This window comes from Mercenaria mercenaria, chromosome 7, assembly GCF_021730395.1.
Source record: "Mercenaria mercenaria strain notata chromosome 7, MADL_Memer_1, whole genome shotgun sequence".
Taxonomy (NCBI): Eukaryota; Metazoa; Mollusca; class Bivalvia; order Venerida; family Veneridae; genus Mercenaria; species Mercenaria mercenaria.
Genome location: NC_069367.1, coordinates 5,346,898 through 5,370,191, shown reverse-complemented (window position 1 = coordinate 5,370,191; position 23,294 = coordinate 5,346,898). Strand labels below are relative to the sequence as shown.

Here is a 23,294-nt window from a genome sequence, read left to right as displayed (position 1 = left end):
TAGGGCAAACCCATTATTTTAACTAAATGTCTCTAAATTATTTTTGTATTTCTGGCTTGTGTAAATGTTGAATTCTGCTCAGCCCGCGGCTAGAGGGCGTGAACGGTAGCATGTATTTCCACTACCGTCAATGAACAGGCTGTATCAAATCGAGCCTGAAACATTTTTGTTTTTGTCGTGTTGAGCAACTTGTGGAGTTTCCACTTTTTTCTACTTGTTTAACTATTAAAATAACGCAGATTTCTTGGGATGGATTACAGTGTCACAGGTTTCATTGAATGGATGAAAATGTCAAAGAATACGTGGAATGAAAGAAAATATCTCAGATTTCGTGGGACGAATAAGAGTATATTTTATAGGATGGATGACAATATCGCAAATTTCGTGGATGACAATATCGCAGATTTCGTTCATTGGCTGACAATATCGCAAATTTCATGGATGACAATATCGCAGATTTCGTTCAATGGATGACAATATCGCAGATTTCTTTCAATGGATGACAATATCGCACATTCCGTTCAATGGATGACAATATCGCAGATTTCGTTCAGTGGATGACAATATCGCAGATTTCGTTCAATGGATGACAATATCGCACGTTCCGTTCAATGGATGACAATATCGCACATTCCGTTCAATGGATGACAATATCGCCGATTTCGTTCAATGGATGACAATATCGCAGATTTCCTTCAGTGGATGACAATATCGCAGATTTCGTTCAGTGGATGACAATATCGCAGATTTCGTTCAATAAGGGACAATATCGCAGGTTTCGTTCAATGGATGACAATATCGCACATTCCGTTCAATGGATGACAATATCGCAGATTTCGTTCAATAAGGGACAATATCGCCGATTCCGTTCAATGGATGACAATATCGCACATTCCGTTCAATGGATGACAATATCGCAGATTTTGTTCAATAAGGGACAATATCGCAGGTTTCGTTCAATGGATGACAATATCGCCGATTTCGTTCAATGGATGACAATATCGCAGATTTCATTGGATGGATGAAAATGTCATACATGTATTTTGTTGGATTGATGAATCGCAGCTTTTGTTCAATGGATGAAAATATCGCAGATTTCATTGGAAAAATATCGCAGAATTCGTGGGATTGAAAGACAATATCGCATATTTAGTGGGGTGGATGAAAGCATATTTCATAAAATGAATGACAATATCATTGGACGGCTGAAAATATCATACTTTTGTTGGATTGATAAAAAAGGTCGATGATTTTATTAAGTAAGTTAACATATCACATATTTCATGAAATAGACGAAAGTAGATGTTCATCAAAGTAATTAGAAGTAATTACATTTATTGAACAATTTAATGTAAAAATCATATGCAAAATGTGAAAAATAACTATGAACATTTTAGAATATGACTTTTAAATATGCTTTGGTTATTCCAAGACATATAAAGAAAATAAAATGAGCCGTGCCATGAGAAAACCAACATAGTGGGTTTGCGACCAGCATGGATCCAGACCAGCCTGCGCATCCGCGCATTCTGATCAGGATCCTTGCTGGTCGCTAATGTTTTCTCTAATAACAATAGTCTTTGAAAGCGAACAGCATGGATCCTGACCAGACTGCGCGGATGCGCAGGCTGTTCTGGATCCATGCTGGTCGCAAACCCACTATGTTGGTTTTCTCATGGCACGGCTCAAATACATTGTAGTATCCAAATGTTCAAAGCTATATTTCATCCTTCAAATGTGCTATGGCTTCTGTAGTTTACAGCAAAAGTATTGAAAGCACATTTTCATAATCAATGTTTTAAAGTACATTTAAACTGTACTCATAATTCATCTTTTGTTTGCTGAAAGCTTGGCCCAGCGGTGTTAAGCGGTTCCACAAACCTTCCAATAAACAAAGGTACGTTAAGCCTGTGATCCCAAATCATAAAAAGGAAAGGATGGTCCGCCGTAAAATCCAGCAGTGTCTGCTTTGTAGAGCATGTCACCACGACAGCGGCAGTAGCGGCAGTTGCTTCTGTACCCTCTTCATTGACATCAACAAAGGCTTTGTGATACACCTCCGACACATAAAGATCTCCCCCCATTCCAGACAGGTTAGCATGAGGCAGAAACAAATCGTTCATTCCTAAATCAGACAGAACTTTTTTCAGCTTCAAGGAAGTTTCAAGTTTGAACTTCGGTAAAGACACGTCAACTGTGCTTGGATCGATTTCAGAAACCAGATTTCGCAAATTCTCAAGAGCGAGTTGTTTCTCAAGGACAGGTAACCCATAGTGAGCACGTGGTAAGACAATAATCATAGCCAGTTCTTTCCCTTCGTACGGCAGCTCCAGAGTTTTGCAGGCAAGCGATCTATTTTCACCATATTTTACCTTTTTCATGTGCCTGCTCATCATGTCTACCAGTTCCTTGTCTGAATTTAGTTTTGTGAAAGTGCCCTTCTTCGTATCTTTGGGTTCAAACTGTGTTTCCCAGTTCCCTTTAAAATATATGGCATTTACAACTACCATAACTGTGTCCGAACCCAACGAACCTTTAGGGAGCAAGTCTTTGATTTTGCTATTAGTCTCCCTTTCAACCCATTTATTTATCTCAATACGTGCTCCATCCGCATTTGTTGTATAATCCATTGACTTAACCCCAGCCTTGAAATGTTCTGAGACAAGAGAAATATAATCTTCGAGTATAATGTTACTGGTATTTGGAAACAACCGATTAGCGGTACTTAAAGTGACAGATTTACTTCCCTTTTTGAGAGTGTTGACAAAAGTCTCCATGTCTCGAAGTACAGCCTTTTTATCCAGTTTCTCAAGCTTCAGAATCTGCGTCATCTGGTCTTCAGTCTTCTTGCGTGCACCAACGAATAGCATTGTCAAAACTACCATCATACTGGTCGGAGACATGAACACATTTCCTGAATAAAAGAAACGAGATATCTAGTTTATTCAAAGACCATCAAGTTTAAATACCAAGTATACTGACATTCGTCAATTTCCGTTCGTTTCCGTATCCTACTATGTCGTGAAACATCTGAAAACACTGGAATATGGCCTATATACGTGTGGGAAAACTGTAGTTCGAGTCACAAAGTCATAGCTGGGCTTATTGGACTGTGTATTTATTACAGTCGATATCTTGATATTTGGCTCAGTATGATAGTGGAAACCGAAATAAAAAAATCATCTCGTTCAGTATTCAAGCCAGTGATTTGATTGATCTTGCTTCTGAGCAAATTTAGTGAACATTCATGTAGAAATTAATTCATAATTATTTAAGGCTTTGAAGATGCACCTATTTAAACCTTAAAGATTTGAAACATGTGGCAATATGTCAATACAACGCATTTATGACCAAAAGATATTACGTAATGGTAGATTTCTCGAAAGCAAAGTGCACCAAAAACTCAGCCTCAGAGCCACGCATTTGCGGAGTCAGCCCACAACAAAAAGAAGCTGTAACGGAAAAATAGTTTTCAAACGTTTTAACGTTTAATAAAAAATGTCAATATTTCACAGTCCCGATCTGGACGTTATAATGATGTATTATAATTATCCAAAAGGTAATGTCCATGGCCCCATTTCCATATCAGTTGAAAAAGACTGAGATCAGAGATTTTACCTGAAAATTGTTCACTGATGACATACTTGTAGATATCGACTGTGAATTCGTTTATACAGTCTGATAATACCTTGTCACTGGAAGCCATTTGACTTAATGATGATTCTGAAATTAAATAGTAATAAGAACCATAAACATACTTAGTTATGAAATGAAACATCTGACATGAAACACCAGGCTTCCCATTTGGGACAGACTGAGATTAAAATGTTGAATAAAAGTCAGTAGGGACATGTTGAATGTCACATTTGCTTACTGTAAACTGACATCAAAATCACACAGCTGTGACCTGGAAGTACTACTCATACTAAAATTGAGCTTGAATTCACCAAATACAACCTGCTCTCCCATTTTTCCTACCAAAATGTCAAAAATACATCCACAATGAAATTTAAACAGAAACTAGCTTCAATGTATACCTCTGTTGCCAAGCCAAGTGAAAAATTAGTGTTCAAATACCTGGCAGCCGTTACGCGACTAGACGGCTCCCACGCTGGTTCCTTTAGTTTAGTTAGGCCTATAAGGGGCAATACATGTTATTTTCTGAAACCCCTCGAAAATGAATGGAAATGCCATTAATCTGTTCATTATGATATAAAACGGTAACAAATGGCTGAAAACGCTTAAATTTCTTGTATTTTTGGAATTTAGATCGAATTTTCGACCAGGTGGCACTATTTTGGTTTGTTTTAGGACCTAGTAAATGTCTTTTCTCGCATTTTAGCACTTCGGTTGTCTAAATAATATTGAAATTAGCATGTTTCTGAATGAAAATGACAAACATCGTAACGATTAAATGGATGTTTAATGTAAATTCCACGAATAAGGTAAAATTAATTGAAATATTGCTTGCACAGGGCTAAATTTTGCATATTTTGGGGGATGGGGGTGACCTGTAATGAATTGTCATTTCTCTATATTTTCTCAATATTTTGCACCAAAACAAAGCAGAATCATTGTGAAATAGGTGTACCTTGAGGATGAATGCAAATTCATGGAAAAATCAAACAAAAATTTTCTCTTATAGGCTGATCACTACCAAATAGAATGTAAGCCTCCGCAGGTCTAGTCACAAGTAGTCCAAATATAAATAGTACTAATCTTTTTTCCTTTCCTAGTGCATTTTCTCGGCAGCAACGTGCTTACTTTTACCCTACCGCGTTTCAGTATGTATCACTTTGCATTCTAATGAAATCGGCATGTTCCTATCGCATGCTAGATAAAAATGGCGGCGTAAGAATTTAATGTCACGAAAAGAGAAATTGAAAGAAGCGAAAAGTAGTAAATTCAGCGGGTTGTATTTAACGAACTGTAGTTTTCTTATATAAAAGTTAACACCCCCTTTTCTTTTTGTTTTTCTAAAGTAGCGATCTAGTTCTTTCTGGGAATATAAGTGTCTGAAAATCTGATATGCTAGAAAATGTCGAAACACCGTTATGAAGTGAGTGGATTTTATATGAAATAAAGAACAGCTGGATTTAGTGGTGTTCAGCCTATAACATAGACAGAAGAGCGATAGAGTCAAAGGATTCCAAATGATGTGACCTACTTCTGGTTTCATTATCTTGGACATAATCCAGCAAGGGAGATAATTTAAAACTCACTAAAGTCCCTTATGGTTATATACCAATAAAAGAAATTGTTCTTTGTTTCATATAAAATTCAGCTATTTCAGAACGATTTTGTTACAGTTTCTAGATTTTCACTCCGACGTAGACCTTTTTTCCACAAGATATCCATACATTTGCTTCAAGAAAACGAAAAGAAAAAGGGGTGTTGAATAGTATGCAGTGAAATGCAAGTCAACTGAAGTAAGGTACCCTCATACTGCCGCATTTCAGAAAGCGGTCCGTAGAATAAACACCCTATTTTCGTTTTCAAGTAAACAACTCGAAAACATGCGAATATTAGCATGAAAAGTGTCCTATTTCATGTAAAATTCATTCCACGAGTGAAATAATGCCCATTTGGCTCCCGATTTACGCGCAAATGTGTGAAAAATGGAAAAAATAGAATCTATTTATTAGGGACTTCTTTCGACTACACCACGGAAGCACAGAAGCACATTTTGGACCTAATTACTGCATTATAACCTATAAGAAATATTTTTTATCAAATTTCATAACATTTTCATCTCTATTTTCAAGAAAAATGAACATGTTAACAAGTTTCATTGTGAAAATTCGAGATTTTAGAGAAATATAGACATTTAAGTGAGGCCACCCCCTACCAATTTTCTGGGCTAAATTTAGGCTCTATGGTCGCTTCATTGTAAATTTTGGTAAAAGTTTCACCTGTATGCATTATTTTTCACTTTGACTCAGTGTGATATATTATTCATTCCGTCATGAATATGACTCAAATGGATGCATTTTGTGCATTTTCACACATTCTGAAGACAAAATAATGGCCTTTCTATTGCAGAAATAGGCGCATCTACTCAAAATATGGTCAAAATTCAAAATTTTTCCAAATTAATGATTATTTTGCATTTGAAACATCATTTTATAACATATACAATCGATTTATGACTATTAAGACTAATTGTGATGTGTTTCGAGAAAAGTCTTATTTTAGCTCTTATTTAGGATGTCGGTTGTGGTTATTACTCATCTGGCGAACTCTAAGATTAAAATGTTGAATGAAAGTAAGTAAAGGAAACTTCCAATGTGGGATATGTTGAATGAAATTCAGTTGGAGAAACTTTCGATCTGGGACAAACTACAATTAGAATGTAGAATGAAAGTCAGTAGGGGAAACTTCCAATTAAGGAAACTCCGCCACCGATACTTTTGTAACAGCTGCCTGTTCATAACAGATAGTGACAGGCTATATTCTTTTTACCGAAATTGAAAAATTGAAAAGGTTGTCTGCATTGAAAACAGCAAAAATACAAACGAATGATAATGAGATCTAAATATATTGACGCGCCACAGAATAACTGTATTCCTTTGTACAGTTTTATTTCCATGATGGTAATTATAAATTATTTGCTCTAATAACTTGAGAAATCGAAGCGACTGCTTATTAAATGGCAGTGACATTATATAAGGCCAAGCAAATGTGTTTAATGTCTAACATTACATTGAATAAATGAAGCATTATGCACATCATTTGGCGTATTAAACTGAGTTTAGACCACTCTTTATTTCTGCATGGTAAGGTATTATTTTAATGTTTTAAAAACAATACTGAATAATAAAATCTGTGAAAAGATCCTTTGAAGAAGAATGTAACCAAGAAGAAAAATAGCAGACTCGGTTTGATTGAGCCTGTTCTTGAGAGGTAATGAAATTTGCAACACCTCCCTGAAGATATTAAGTGAATAGGTTCCCAACGAAATTGTTAAAGCACATTAATTCAGAGACGGCTGAAATTGTCCACATTTCATTTTGTAGTATAGTTGTATTGTAGCTGTATTGTATACCAGAATTATCAGAATGGTTTTCAAGAAGTTCATGTGGCAGAAAAAATCTAGGTCACTACATTGTGGTGGATCTTTAAGAAGTGTTGAAGTAATATAGTCATCCAGAAATAACTGCAAAACGTTTTAATGTATTAACATGTCAGCAAATCGAAAGTCTTTACGAATAACTTGTTCCACTTTCACCTCCTCAAGCGTTTAGTTACATAATTATGTACCACCAAATCTTGTCAAGGCTCAATTTCTTTTTAATAATCAAAATATTTAGAATGAAATAAAATCAACATGGGAATATCGAAAAGTGTTCAATATGCAGTAGAAGTTTCCAAAGGAATGCATAGGTTTACAAATAAGTCATCACCTAAAGAATTAGCTACTCTCTAGCAAAAACGAGAGTTAATAAAGTGTTACGTATATATTAACACATACCATATGAAAAAGAAACTTGCAGAAACGTTAATTGCCAGTCTATAAGAAAAATGAAAAATGAAAAATCATAAATTACATATTTTTCCATTAACCGTTGACTTTTAAATTGAATACCAACATTGAATGAATGAGCAACGGTGTGAATATTGTATGATTAATAATGTGCTGCATGAAACAGTACAGTGTTGTTATAAAGGTTCTTTACTAGAAAACAATTTATCCTGTCTTGAAACAGAAGTTTAAATGTTTTCTTTTTCTTTTTAATAAACAAAATATTAAAATGAAATAAAATCAACTTAGAAATATCGAAAAATGTTCAATATGCAGTAGACTATGGTTGCATCGTTGCTAATCCATATCATACGATTGTCACAAGAGAGTATCCAGATACCATAATTGAGCCGCGCCATGAGAAAACCAACATAGTAGCTTTCGACCAGCATGGTTCCAGACCAGCCTGCGCATCCGCGCAGTCTGGTCAGGATCCATGCTGTTCGCTAACAGTTTCTCTAATTTAGAGCATTTTGTTTACTATCAAAATCTTTTAATTATGGAAATATAACACCCTTTTTGATTGGTTATCTTTATTCTCCTCTCTTAGGTCATAGGTTATTTTATACACTCAGTTAGGTCACAGGTCATATTTGTATTCCTACGCCGTGGTTGATAAAAGAATATACTTTCGCGCCTTTCAGCACAGTTCTGTCAGACACATATCGAGAAAGATGTTCTTTTGAAAATTGATAAAAATTTTGGCGGTCTTCACTGTGGCCATTGTTAAAACTACATTGTTATTTTGGATTATTTGATGTCTACTTGAGGAATGATATTTGGACATTGATTGAGTGAAAAGTTTTCAGTGCTGTGTTCCGAAAGGAATACGGAATTGTCGAGTTCGTCGGAATTGTGTGCATTATTGTTGTTTATTTTAATAAGAAAATCAGAGAGAAATAAAAACTCTATAAACTATAAAATCATGAGCGAATCAGGACTGAAATCAGTGGTCGACACAAAGGAAACCGAAAAAGTCACAAAACCTGTTTCGTCGTCCAATACCGAAAAAATCCTTTCGGATGCATCCGCAAATGAAAATGTGAGTCTTACAAAAAGTACGGAATCACCGGAAAAAACACTTCCGGCAAGCCGAGACGAGAAGAAAGAGTTGCTAGCTCGTCTAGCTCAGTTAGACGAAAAACAGAAAAGATTACAAGAACAGAGAGAATTAGAAAATTTGAGAAAACAGATAATAGAAAGAGAAGCCTACATACAAGACCTAGAAAAGTCGGTAAACGTAGAAACAGTGACAACACCATTAAAATCGACTACCTCCACAACTGGCACAAGAAAATCTTCACGAGGTAAATCCGAATCATCTACAATCAATGCAGGAGCCAGACCCAAATCGACCAGCATTCCACAGACAACAACGACCAACGTTATTGAGGTGACACCCAAGAACAAAAAATCTCGATTGGCAGCATCACTGAATTTCCCAGCAGATCAACCTACAGATCATTCAGGTACGATTAACATTGAAACATTACGCAAATTACCAGGCCTAAGAAAAAAGGCAAAGAAACAATTGGCAGAACTTGATCTATTTAGTTCGTCAGATTCTGACTCTAGTACAGATTCATCAGATGATTCCTCTGATTCCTCTTCCTCTTCAGAGGATGAAATATTTGATAGTTCGAGCAAATCAAAAAAGAAATAAAAAAAAAACATAAAAAACATAAAATAAAGTCTGGAATCACATCTAAATGTTCAGATTCTGTAAAAAACAAACAGAGATATCCACATTCAAACTTAAGATTCGATTTCGTTAGCAAAAATGTTTCTTTTGACAATTTAGAGTTTGACCTATTTGTGGCTGGTGAACTAGAAATTATTTCGTCATCAAAAACCAGTAAAAAAGAACAAAAAGGGCGATTAAATTTACTTAAAAAGTTGATGTACCTCAATTCTTCCTATGATTATTCAGCAATTAAATCATTGTATGCGGCGATATTAAGGGAAATTGAGTTAGGACACAGTAACTGGGGGGTGGGGGACGACTTTGATTACGTAGAATCTACTGTACTTGCTAGACACAATCGAAAAATCAAATCAAAAAGTTCAAAGGGTGAATTTAGACCGAGACCAGATTATAGTCTACCTCAAGACAGACCCGGTAATGGTACAAATGAAGATTCCAGGATTTTGATCAGTTTCTCTAATTGCAATAGACTTTGAAAGCGAACAGTATTGATCCTGACCAGACTACGCAGATGCGCAGGCTGGTCCGGATCCATGCTGGTCGCAAAGCCACTATGTTGGTTTTCTCATGGCGCGGCTCATATATTCATTTATTCATTAAAGCCTTAGACATGCACATTACTCATAGAAACTATTATAGCATTGGAAAACAAGTTTCTTTTAATTATTATTATGGATAAAATGGATATGGACTGTTTTATAAACCATAAAGCTCGTGGCACTTATATAACTGAAACAAGTTGACAACGACATTATCATCGCCTATTCGTTACCCCATTATAGCTTTTAGCAAACTTGTTTTATCAGCTGAAAATAAAGTAATCTATCCGAGACGATAAAAGATATGCCTTGGAGTGCTATCACACAAAATTTTGTCACAGTTTGAAGATAAGACTTGATATTTTAAGTAAATAACAGGTAAACTTATATTAAATCTCAATTCTTATTCATTTTGACGGCAAGAAAATCCCCTGGCCGAGTATTGGAGATCTCAGTATTAGCAATGACACCCATAAATACTGATAGAAAAACAAGTTTACCAGAAAAAGACAATATTACAGGCGAACAGAATGACCAAAGTACAGTTCATGAATAACTTTCTTTCTTTTTGAGGGGTTTAAGGTTGGTTGGTTGTTTTGGGTTGAAGGCCGTCAGTTTTCAACAGTATTTCTGTTACATAACGGCGGACAGTTAACATAACCAGTGTTCCTGGATTTCGTACCAGTACAAACCTGTTCTCCACAAGTAACTGCCAACTTCCCCACATGAATCAGAGGTAGTGGACGAATGATTTCAGACATAATGTATTTATCAAATCGACATGGAGAACATACGCCTCGCCTATAGGACTCGAACTCGCGACCCCGCCGCTATCCGTATATCTGCGCTCTCCCTATTGAGCTGAGCGGGCGGACTGGTTGCACCAGCACAATTAAAGGTCATAAAATTATGGCAATTTTCCAGCTTTGATGGTGGAAGAAGATCCTGGTACCCCTCCGTGCATTATTTCATCACGATCGAGCACCTAGGTAGAACCACCGAACTTCCGTAAGCCACCTGGATGGCTTCCTCACATGAAAAAAAATATCGATGCCCCGAGTGGAATTATTTATGCATTTATGCTTAACTGTCACAATAACTAAATAAATAAAACATCTGCGCAAACATACTTACTTTTTCTCTTCCGGGTATACAATTCAGACACCTGTTTAGTATCACTTTCAGTATAGAAGAATGAGCACTGATACTTTAACCGAAATGGTTAGAAGATACTAAATGTTTCTCAAAATGTCCAGAGTCATAATCACACTATACGCTATACGCTATACAGTAGTAAATAAATTTACAATATGTTTTATAAAAAACTAATAGACTTCTGAGAGCTGTAACACATAGCCAGACCCATGTCCAAAATAGAATTACTAGCCTTATGTTCTTAAATGACCTATAAACCACCAAAACAAAACACCAAGAAAAGTAGGGATCATTTATGTTCTAAGGCCATACCAAATTGATTAATAGTTCTTCGGAAAATTTTCAAAAAAAATAGGAGCGGGCGAGCGAAATTTTTATTTTATTTTTTTTTTCTCAATTTTGATTTTTTCAGAGGCGGGTAGATTTTACATGGAGCGAGCGGGCTTTTTTATTTTTTTTCCCAGCTTGAACCCTTGAGGAGGCGGTTATGATTATATATAAAGTTAACATTTCTTTAGAAATAACACAGAAATCAAACATTTACAGTGTGGGTAACACAGTATATAGCTTTTCTATATGTTTTAAAGACTACATGAATGATTTTGCAAATAAATTCTTGCCAAAACTCACTGAATCACTTTATTTTTTTTTATTTTGTAATTTTAATTACTAAGGAATGAGTGTCTTATTTTTAATTTTGATTTTTCTACATTAATCTGAAGATGTGCCTATTTAATGACACAGGATGAGGAATATTAAAGACAAAACAGGCACATGATTGTGTGGAATAACATTTCTTCTGAAACACAGTTAGATGGCTTTGACACATGAACAAATTTGTGCCCCTAGTGGAACTCCAACCCATAGAGGTGAGGGGAAGTAATAAACCACTTGACCAGTGCGACCAAACGGAGTTGGGCATACAGATGCTTCGACATTGCTCGAATCGATTTGGAATAATTTCTTAACAGATCATGATCAGGCTAGCTTAAGCTTTTGTGGTAGAGATTCATTTCAGCCAAAAATAATAACAGGCGGACAAAGAATGATCCCAATATGGCCACCCTTAAAAGTGTTGTTTGTTGTGCTTTGACTGAACTATACATTTAGAGTTGGGGAAGTCTGTTTTTTTCAGTTTCTTTCGTTCGATCAATTTACAGCCAATTTTAAATATATCCTGGCATCTTGTGTACAAACAGGCAAAACTGGGGTTACAAAAGGACAGATTTTGTTAGAAATTATTTTCATATCAACACTACTTATTTGAAAAGCTAAACAATTTTTAACTTGACTAAATGTGTTTTGATAGAATATCTGACTGTTGTACTAAAGAAGTTACGTTCAAAAGGAGTTGGGCCGAGACAATGTGATAGGTCAGGATCTGTGAACAAATATTTTTTTTAAGATAGTAGTTGGCCTCAGCTTTGGGCTCTAGATCTAACATGCTGAATTAAACAACTGATAACAAATGGTTTGAAAACTTTATATCTGAACAATATTTCCAAACATTTTTAACTGCATCCCCGTGCAGGTCTTACACAGGTCTAGGAAAGTGGAATATTTACAGATTATCTGTAAATTTACAGATAATGTATAAATTTACAGATTTTTCAATCTGTAAATTTACAGATTGTGTGTATGAAAACTGATGAAATAACATTTATCCTCAAAACCGCAGCTTGGAATTAACTGGTTTATTTACAGCATGCATAAATTAAGGTCTTTTGTGGGTTTCAGCCGTTTTTGTTGACTTTGATTTTTTGGCATTTTCAGAAAAATCAAAGTCAACAGAAATGACTGAAAGTTACAATTGACCTTTATTTATACATACCATAAGTAAATCAATTAATTTCAAGCTGCGATTTTGTGTCTAAATATAATTTTAGCAGTTTTCAAACACTTGATCTGTAAATTTACAGATTGAAAAATCTGTAAATTTATAGATTATCTGTAAATTGACAGATAATCTGTAAATACTCCACTTTCCTAGACCTGTTACAAGTCGGGCTTCGTTCTTTTCACTGTATTGAACAAAAGTAGAATGTGCCTATTTCATTACCTACCGGCACATCGAAGGCCATGTGTGGCACTAGCACAGACACTCCAGATTTAAAACAAATGATGAACACCACCATAATTCCTGACTTTTTGAGTTTGGATCATCAGCTACATGTATTACGGACGAATGAAATCCGATCAATATCACTTTGACGCATTAAAACAGCGATAAAACCTGTTTTGCCGTTATTATTCCGGACCGCGTAATCGAAAAAAAAAATTTTTTTCGGAGATTTTTATGTACGTGCGGGCGGGTAATTTTTATTTTTTTTTCTCGGGAATGAAATTATTCATGCGGTGGTTCCGACGAACGACATATCAATTTGGTATGGCCTAAGAGTAATTTTGATTTTTTGTCTGACAGGTCAACACTATGGGATAGCTTCCAAACCGACAGATAAAATGTGGGTATGAACAACATGAGTAATAAGTTTACATTTCTATAAATGCAAAAAAAAATCTCCCTGAAAATGCTACAAAAATGTCAAGTATAGGTCCATAAAATAAAAACAGTAACTGACTTACATAAAACATGAAAATATACCTTTAGCTAGGGGAAAATTGAGGATTTTTTTTCTTTTCGCCATTATCTGATTTTCCTGGTGTTACTTGATTACCTATATAAGGACTATTGTTCCTTTAAGAAAAATTGCTTTTCTGTAATGGTGCCAGTTTAATATATTTAGTAACAGTAGCTTATTTGCATGAAAATACCATGTTTAATAGCCTGATAAAACCATTTTTCAAGGTTAATTTGCATTTTCAGTAACACGTGTCACTATGGCTAATACTTTTCGCGACATAACTTTTAACCTTTGGCGCCATATAACCTATACTATGTTGGTGCGCCGTAAAACCCAAATAAATAAATAAATAACTTTTAACCATTTCTCCCAGTCGGAGCTTTTTTGCCCTACTCTTCTATTTTATACTCAAATTTGCAAGCAAATAACATATAAACAGTATTAAATATACAAACTATCTACTCTGATGGCTATGAATATGTAATATTTAGGTTTTGAACATACATCTTCTGAAAAAAAATCCAAGACGGTGAAAATGAAATGTTTTGGATTTTTCAAACATTTTCCCAGCAAAATGCAATGAAAGGATAATTTTCTTTCAAAATCTGACCAAATAGCCAATTTATATCCATATCTAGACAATTATTAATTTTTGCCAATAATGATGCTATAGGCTATACAGTAGTAAATGAATTTGCTTTATTTTCTATATAAAATTAACAAACTTCTGAGGACTTTAACTCATAGACAGTCTTATTAAAAACATGCAACCCTTTTTTTGTTTAAATCCCTATAACCCACCAAAAACACCAAGAAAAGTAGGGGTCGTGTATCTTCTAAAAGAGATTTCTTTTTTATCTGACAGGGCAACTGAACACTATGTATTATCTTCCGAACTGAGTATGAATACCTGAGTAATAAGGAATGTTTACTTTTCTATCAATTCCAAAGTCTCATTGAAAATGCTAAAAATGTCAACAGAAACTGGAACTGGCTTACATAAAGCATGAAAATGTCACTTTAGCTGGGAAAATAATGAGGATTTTTACTTTCCGTCATTATCTAACTTGCCCGGAAGTGCTGCTTGAATACTTATTTAGTTTTGTTGTTCCTAAATATCTGGTCTTCTAGACGTTTTCATATAAATGAGAAACTTCCAATGGTTTTCGCACAGAGCAGGGCTCATTTCAAATCTTTGTAAGTTATTTTTCTTGAAGAATATTGTCAGTGCTGAATAAACGTCTAAAGAAGAGGAGAGGGCAAAATATTTTCTATCAATTTAACTGTTAAATCAGCTAAACCAAGACCTAAAATTGTAATGCTGGTATATGACCTAAGTTTCCTTGACAAATTCTGTAATATTCTTATGTCATGATGAAATGATACCTAAATTCAGGTATAGATCTGGCATATGTTCTCAGCAAAACAATTGCAATGAACATCAGAGAAATAGCTCTACAGAGCAAAGAACTGAGCCCATTATGCAATACCATTTTAGCGTCATTATCCTATTCTATATCAATGTACCTTCAGAAATAATTGAGCTTTAAATATCAAACATAAATAAAGTTATAGCTATTATGAAAGTATGGCCGAATATATTTGTTTTTTTAACTTTTTACGCTAATTTATAGTCACAAGGAATTGTCGATATGGACGAATTGTAATTCATTTCAGGATTCCGGAGGATAATGCAAGATAAAAAGATATTCCAAAGCCAAAAGGTCATGCAGGGTGTAAGTCACATTAAGAGGAGCGGTGGTTTAGTGGTCAAGGTGGCGGCCGCTAGACCGGGGGTGGTGTCGTGGGTTCGAGCCCCACTAGGGTCACAACCACGCATTCTCATATGACACCGATATTGGTTTTTCCAGGAAGCGGAAGGGTGGTTCAAATAAGCAATCAAGCTAAAGTAAATTAGTACAAACTTATGCACACTGCAAGAGTTTCGATGTAAAGTCACATCCGTTAAACTAGTGGTAATCTTATAGGAAGAGGCCAGCCTCTTGTGGGATTTAAGCCCACAGCCTTCCGCTTCAGCGGTTGACAACCCTAAACTGGACACGACTTTACTGTCGTCATAATGACCAACAACTGGCTATGCTTCATTGCATCACCCGTAATCCAGTTGTTTTTCTACCTCAAGCCTGTCTTATCCGAAATAAAAGAAAGATGATCTGTCTTACTCTGTGGCCTAAAGACAAATCCAAACGATCTCTGAGTTTTGTATTTTTTTCACTTTTCCATCGTACTACTGTCCACTGGAGTTCTCTCCCCCGGGACGTTAGAGCTAATCAATTCCACCAGCCAGTCTGTCAGGTTGAACATGTGGTCCTCTTGACACCTGCTCTATGAATAATCTGCTTTAATATAAACGAATGTATTCTGTATTCTCTCTTTTTAGACTCTCTGGCTGGTGACGCACTCCAAAATGTACGTCCTCGTGAGGGTTTTTTCACTTTCCGAGATAGACAGATTATTTGGATAACTCAAGGTTAAAACAAAATTAGGACTATTTGAATCCGCAATAATGCGGATAGGCCCCTACATACAAAATTATTTCACATTAATCTCACAAAATAGTTGACTCACAGTCATAAAAACATGACAGGGGTGTTATAAATAGCATGGGAAGTTGTGCAGCTGGTGTTCTGTTTTGGACTTCACCAAGCCAGACCAAAGTTATGGACCTCGACTTAGTTAAAATTACATACAAAGTGCTTTAAATTTTGTGTTTGTAAGTTTGTATATATCAAAAATATTTCACCTAGAATCCTGAAACCATGAAAGAATATTATTTAGCATGTGAATTTGTGCAACTTTTTTATACTCTGCAAGCTAAGAGTTTTGGCCATTAACCTAGTCAAAAAAATAAAAGTCTTTGTTCAATGTATCATTTCTTTCGCGCCATCTTCCAATTTAGTGTCTGTGTATGTCTATGGGTTACCAACTCTAACAAAAAGTCACATGTGATACAAAGGTAGACGGGTACTAGGTAAATGGGATCAATGATGTGGATAATATTCTATTAATAAACCAATAGTGATTCTATATTTATCAGGTAACTAAGTGGAATTCCTTGCATTCTGTCAGATCAACCGGAAAGTACATTGAATTACTGGAAGGGTTCGAACTCGGAAAATCAATTTTACATTTGTTTCTAGATAACTAAACTCCCCGGCATCCCAATCTATTACAACATCAAAAATTCTAAAGACATCCAAATACTTTTATCATTTTTATAAACTTTCTATTCTGGTATGTAAAGGGGAAGTCTATGTTTATTAAGGCGCAGAATCCTACATATCTATACTGGATACAAAGTGATTTATATCGTGCATGTGACTAGGCGTCTTCTCGAGCGGAAATGTCTTCTGTACGTCCTCTACACCCAAACAATTCTGAAATGACTGAAGCTTTTATTATAGATTTGCTAATAAACCCAATGCTAAGACAAAATTTAATCCAAACGCTCTCTGAGTTTTGTAATTGTTCACCTTTCCACCGTACTACTGTCCATTGGAGTTCTCTACCTCTGGGCGTTATCTTTTTTAGAATCAATTAATTCCACCAGACAGTCTGTCAGGTTGCAAATGTGGCCCTTTTGAAACCTGCTTTTTGGATTACATGTAGTCTGTTTTAATAATGAATGTATTCTATATTCTCTCTTTTTATTCATTAACTCTCTTTTTAGTCTCTCTGGCCGGTGACGCACTCCAACATGTATGTCATCGTGAGGGGTCTGACACTTTCGGTGATAGATGGTTATCTCGGTTTGTTTTATTTAATTTATTTAGATAATAACTCAATGCAAAAAAAAAGTGGACTATTTGAATCCGCAATTATGTGGATACATACAAAATTGTGTCGCATGTATCTCAAAATGTATTTGACTCACAGTCACAGGATTGTTACGTAGAATGGGAAGTGGTGCAGCTGTTGTTCTGTTTATTGGCCTTGACTTAGTGAACAATACATATAAAGTGATTTAAATTTTGTGTTTATATATATCAAAAATATTTCACCTAGAATCATGAAGCCCGCATGACAGAATATTGTTCAGCATGTGAATTTGTGCATCTGTTTTTTCTTTTTTTTTTTACTCTGCAAGACATGACTTACGGCCCTCGACCTAGTCAAAAAATGAAAGTTTGTGTTCAATGTATCATTGTTTTCGCGCCATTTTCTTATTTAGTGTCTGTATGCCTATGGGCTACCAACACTGACAAAAAGTCACGCGTGGTACAAAGGTAGGCGGATAGTAAATGGGACCAGTGGTGTGGAAAATATCTTACTAATAGTGATTCTATATTTATCAGGTAACTAAGTGGAATTCCTTGCAATTCTGTCAGTCATCAACCGGAAAGTACATTGAATTATTGGAAGGGTTCGAACTTGGAAAATCAATCTTATATTTCTTTCTTGATAACTCAACTACCTGGCATCCCAATCCATTACAACATCAAAAATTCTAAAGTCATGCGAATACTTATATAATCTGTATAAACCTTATATTCTGGTATCTCATAGGGAAGCCTGTGTTTATTAAGGCTGAATCCTACATATCTAAATTGAATACAAAGTGAGCGGAAATTCCTACACTAAAAAGAATCTTAAATGACTGACGCTTTTCTCCTGGATTTGCTGATAAACCTAATGCAAACAAAAAAAAAACAACAAAAAAAAAACATTTAACTAAACCCGACAGATGAATGACCCTGTAATGAAGAGCTCTTGCCTGTAGGCTACATTCAGGATTAAGGTTTTTGCCTTTGACTTTCGCCTTAAAATACAGATACTGTTCCTTTACTACACAAGCCTTTATAGCATGCTGTGGAAGATCCATTTAAGGCATAGAAAGCAATCGGGCAACATAACAGCAGACTCTGTCTGTTCAAGAGAGGTAATGAAATGTGGAACACCTATCACACCCCTTAGCACCGGTTTTATTTATTTATTTATTTGGGTTTTACGGCGCACTGGTTTAAGCTGAATAAAGTATCACTGGAATCACCCACTCGAATCCCTTGTTGATAGTTATAATTGAGATACGAATTGATCGAAGAACTGAAAGACTAAGGTAGGTTGAACAAAATCCGATCATCTCTGACTTTATGCTACGCTGTATTATATATACGAAGGATACGGAAATACCCGATATTTCACGATTGAGGTTGGACAGTGTGGTTTGCCTACCTTCAGGCCTGGAACTAGTTAGTCTGGATTATACCTGCCCCTACCCCTGGACTGCTACACAGTGGGGCATACTATTAGTACAAGCCAGTCTGTACAAGTAAGTATTATAGCTCAGATTTTAAGCCACGCCCAGGCTCTTCCATACGATGCAGATTAATAAACATAATTTAACAATGATCAACAAATAAAACATTTATTATAAACGATAAAATATCACAGTAGAGTTAAAAATGAACACAGAAAATATGAGTGATATATGTTTATGTGGTAATAAACACTAACAAACATAATATCAGATGAGGTAGACGAATGTGTTGCCATTTTTCAAGCTGAACCAATTCCCTTATTCAACAAAAGTACTGGCTAAGATTAAGAAAAACTTAACTCATGAATTAACAAATAATATCAACAGATATGAACCGATTTAAAATAATACTTGGCCCCATCCACATTAATAAAAAAATGACATCAGCTAAATCAAACTTTAATTATATTAACATCATTATCTATAGAAGATATATACAAAAGATCTGGATTCGAAACACCTGTGCAGATTTCATCCCCGGCTTGCAGTTCAAAGAACTGAATAAATACACTCGGCTTTCTAAGTTCAGAGTCTTCTTTTAACTTGTGTTCAATAACACTAACATATTGTCTCTTGAATACGGTTTCTTTAATATCACCAGATTCAGTTTTTGATTTCAATGTTAATTGATGGGTTAGGACTGTCTTGTCGTCACCTGCTGGAATCCGGAATGTAAAACGGGAAAAGACTAAGTATTTTCCGTCATCCGGTACCATCAAGCACGGTGTGTCTCTGCTTGGAATGATTGTGCTCTGTTCGTCTGCTGTCCATCGTATATCTTTATAGTCTGTAATGAGATAAGGTATAAAGAAATCAGTATAGAAATATACAATTGTTTTACTTTACACGAGCTAGTCCTGCTTACAATGCATACTTTTTTGAAAAGCGATTTGCTATTTTTATTACCTTTGTAGCTAGTGGCATAAATGCCCCACATAATGGAATAAAATGAAATTGAAGGCAGATATCAAAATTATGTGACATGGTTCAATGAAAAGGGGAATACTGTATTTGTGCATACATGTGATCACATCTAGAAGTAAGCCATGTTCAAAAGTGGACGATGGGATAAAGTATTATTCCATCTTTTTGTAGCCACTATGCTTATTCTGGTTTTAATGTTTAGAGTAGCCATTAGTGATTATCCACGTGACTATTCTGTATCACTTAGTGCCAATCGCTCGAATCAGGTAACATTTTTACTTATAATTGCTTTATTATTTGACATATTTTGATAAAATAAAAAGCATTGAAGACAGGAAAATGTGTCGTTGTATTTTTCTCAAAAACTTTGGCCAAATGCTTTTACACTGAACAAATATGTAGGTAACGTACACACTGGACTTTGGGCAGAGTGTCTGAATACAGTATTGATCAAGCGTGGCAGATGATTTGTGTCCTTGAAAGTACTCGTTTTTCCCTCTTCTAAGCTTTTTATTTTATTGAAATGGAAATTACAAACAAAAATGTTACATAAATCGAGTGATTTTCCCCGTGTGTACGATACCGAAAAATCAAGCTGGTTTGCGACACTATATAACATCTTTCAAAAGATTTTGTCAGTTTATATGCTTTTTAAGATATTAGCGAACACAATTTCATTAATCGTTTGACAGTATTTTAATCAAATTAATGTAAACGTTTGCTTTTGCTTGATGTTTTTTTTGTTGTTTTGTTTTGTTTGTTTTTTTTTAAAAAAAGCTTAGGATAAACATGTGTAAACGAAAACGGTTCAGCATTATTGTACTAATGAGAAATAATCACTCTTTCAGTAATACGGTATGCGGCAGTCTGTCAAGCCAGCCCAGAGATTAAGACTTGTTTACTAGTATTATATAAGGAAAATTACCGCATACTTTAAATGGAGACAATAAACTGTGCCTTTTCGAGTATATTTCTCAAAATTATTTTGTTTAAAGTAGACAGTTATTTTAAAGTATATTGTATAATTACCGGAAAGATACTGCTGATCCAGTTTGAAACTTCCGGATATACTGTCAATATTTTCAAATATTGGCTCTGAAAATAGAGAATGAATAGTTCAGTAATCAACGTGTTTGTATATACAAATAGGTGCTAAAATGTAATAATGACAAATCAAGAGTATTTCAGATTTAATCAGATTAAAATAGTAAGCAGAGCTAGATCTAGTATCTGCGGTACATGAATAGTTAGACAAGCTTACTGTCGCTGAGTGGCTGCTTTTTAATTTCTGACTTTTGCAGCCACCGCGACGTTTGTTTGACCGTCACTGTATACGTCGGATTAGTTTGACTACATGAATAGTATAATACTTACTTACGGTAAGGCGTAAAAAACGGTGTTTGTTTCCGGTATCCCGACCTACGATAAATTTTTGGCCTGACCCTAAATGTTTTTATGGCCTTGGAGAATATTTTGTTCAACTTTTTAACAAAAAGTTGCAAAACTACACTGTTTATGCTTTAAATATGGCCAGTGATGTTAGAAATCAACTTACTGATGTTCTAAAGGCAAAAACCCTTTATTTGTATATATTTTTTGACATAAAAATATTTTCAGAAAAGTCTCCCTTAATAAAAACATTTTTTTCCGACTTGTTTTGAGCATGTTATCGGAAACAAAGAATTCTTTAGGCCTATTGTTATTTACTTTAATATGGTAACTATAAGTATTATTATATATCTACATTATGTACCTACCATGATTTGAGTGTCCTATAATAACCTCGGGTAGCTGAACTTCACTGTTAGTTACCTATAATTATAGAAAATGAAACAAATATTACTTGAATATCAAACAGTCAGCAGTTTCGGTTTCACGAATGTACACGTAATTTCTATTTTTGTAACCGAAACCGAAACTAAAATTGCGTGGATAAAAATAAACTCCTATAAATGGGGGCGTGACTTGTAAACATATCGTTACCATGAGTACAGTCACGTCTCAATGCATTTAGTTCCGGTTTCGGTTTTAAAAATAGATTACGGTAGTTTCGAAAATATACTTTCGTACCTGCTTTCTCTTTCATATTATTGAATTTCATTTTTGATTTTTTGCCAATTTATTGGACTTTACTCAAGGATTGACGGTTATTTGCGCTGGAAATCGTTTTGACTATCCGCCGTGATCCTATTTGAACTTTTTTACATACACTGTCACCAAATAACCAACAACATTCGATTTAAATACTTCGTTTAAAAATATCCAGAAATCCTTAATATTTCAAAGAATCATTTAATTCGAAAGCTGTGGGTTATTTGGTAACTATAAATGTAACGAGTTTCAGGAGAACACGGCGTGTAGTCAACACAGCAGCTTTATATCCAGCCGCAGAGTACCTGTGGTTATTTGTACTTGTATTAATCACATTAAATCTTTAATTACTATAAATAAGATAGGAGATTCCTTGTCATAAAATACATGTAAATCATATAATTTATCTCAAACGGCCAAAACGGGAAAACATATCTAAGGACAATTAAAAATCGCATGGAGGTATCGATACAATTTTCAGCTTTACTGTTATGAAAACAAACAAACTTTAACTGAATGTTTTATTTAAAATTTTAATTGCGATTTTTTCAGAGAAATCATGTTCGAACGATGTCAGATCGAACCTGTGACCCTTGATTTTATTGCATCAATGATTTACATACGAAAATTCAAGTTATTTTCTTTCTACACAAAATACTTAGTGGATGAAAATATTCATCACTGAGTCTCGATTTCTGACTCTAAAATGTAGGTGTGAATGTTTCAACATGTATTTCTTTGTTCGCTTAGCTTACTCGACGCGACAAAGTAATGCTCGTTACATCTTAGTAAATCTAACAAAGCATGTGCAATAATTAATCTAATTTTTCAACAAATTAAAAAAAAAATGTTACCTTGTAATATAAAAATAGTACCAGTCCAAGCGCCATTAAAGATATCAGGACTGTGAATGCTTGAACGGTCCAGCAGCAGCTTCTGTTATGCTTCTCTCCATTCTGTTTCTTTGAAATCTCCGTGAACATAGTGTCGTTCGAATCATAGTCATTTAAAGTAACTGAGGTTGAACTGACCTTTTCAACGAATGGGCAGTTACTTTGTTGTCTTGAAAGCAAGTTCTTTTCTGATATATAAGAAAACTTACACGGTTCTGAGCTCGGTGACAAATTATTTTCTTTCACTTCGTTTTCACTATTCTGTCTATTGTAATCTTTCATATTTATTTTAAACGCGTGTTTCTTATTTCCTAGTTTCACAAACCCTGTTTCATTTGCTTTCATACCGTCTTTACAGCCACTTTGAATACATTCTGCCATGTTTAAGATATTTTGCTTATCCCGTCTTTCTTCCAACAGTTTCTGTTAAAGTTTGGATAACTATCTCGCTATTATATACTATATACATATAATAAACATAATGTATTCCCGTTAATACTATTTATAGCATTGGGTTTTACCAGTGACGGGAACCAGCTGGCGGGAACAACATTGGTTTTTGCAATTTTGATGTTTCTTTGAGTGTGCTTTAAAAACGTACTAAG

General features: G+C 34.9%; 3 protein-coding genes across 3 annotated transcripts; 1 reads left to right on the top strand and 2 right to left on the bottom strand.

The window, feature by feature from the left end:
* Positions 1 to 1,240: 1,240 nt before the first annotated feature.
* Positions 1,241 to 10,960, bottom strand: LOC128558405 (leukocyte elastase inhibitor-like). The gene is made up of 3 exons (XM_053547417.1): positions 10,901 to 10,960; positions 3,619 to 3,723; positions 1,241 to 2,914 (listed from the first exon to the last, which is right to left on the bottom strand). The coding sequence occupies exons 2-3, from the start codon at positions 3,704 to 3,706 to the stop codon at positions 1,821 to 1,823; spliced, it is 1,182 nt and encodes a 393-aa protein (XP_053403392.1). The 5' UTR covers positions 3,707 to 3,723; positions 10,901 to 10,960; the 3' UTR covers positions 1,241 to 1,820.
* LOC128558745 (uncharacterized) lies at positions 8,448 to 9,185 on the top strand. Its single transcript, XM_053548928.1, has one exon. It carries the CDS (start codon positions 8,448 to 8,450, stop codon positions 9,183 to 9,185), a length of 738 nt encoding a protein of 245 aa, XP_053404903.1.
* A 7,915-nt stretch (positions 10,961 to 18,875) lies between the features above and the next one.
* On the bottom strand, positions 18,876 to 23,294 carry LOC123555085 (uncharacterized). Its single transcript, XM_045345651.2, has 4 exons — positions 22,651 to 23,294; positions 21,463 to 21,517; positions 20,735 to 20,800; positions 18,876 to 19,568 (listed from the first exon to the last, which is right to left on the bottom strand). Exons 1-4 carry the CDS (start codon positions 23,068 to 23,070, stop codon positions 19,174 to 19,176), a joined length of 936 nt encoding a protein of 311 aa, XP_045201586.2. The 5' UTR covers positions 23,071 to 23,294; the 3' UTR covers positions 18,876 to 19,173.

Coding starts and splice junctions, on each gene's coding strand:
- LOC128558405 (XM_053547417.1), bottom strand. CDS start 3,706: ATGGCTTCCAGTGACAAGGTATTATCAGACTGTATAAACGAATTCACA. Junction 2,915..3,618: donor CATCAGTGAACAATTTTCAG/GTAAAATCTCTG, acceptor TCTTTTATTCAG/GAAATGTGTTCATGTCTCCG.
- LOC128558745 (XM_053548928.1), top strand. CDS start 8,448: ATGAGCGAATCAGGACTGAAATCAGTGGTCGACACAAAGGAAACCGAA.
- LOC123555085 (XM_045345651.2), bottom strand. CDS start 23,070: ATGGCAGAATGTATTCAAAGTGGCTGTAAAGACGGTATGAAAGCAAAT. Junction 21,518..22,650: donor TACTATTTTTATATTACAAG/GTAACATTTTTT, acceptor CTATAATTATAG/GTAACTAACAGTGAAGTTCA. Junction 20,801..21,462: donor TATAGGACACTCAAATCATG/GTAGGTACATAA, acceptor CTCTATTTTCAG/AGCCAATATTTGAAAATATT.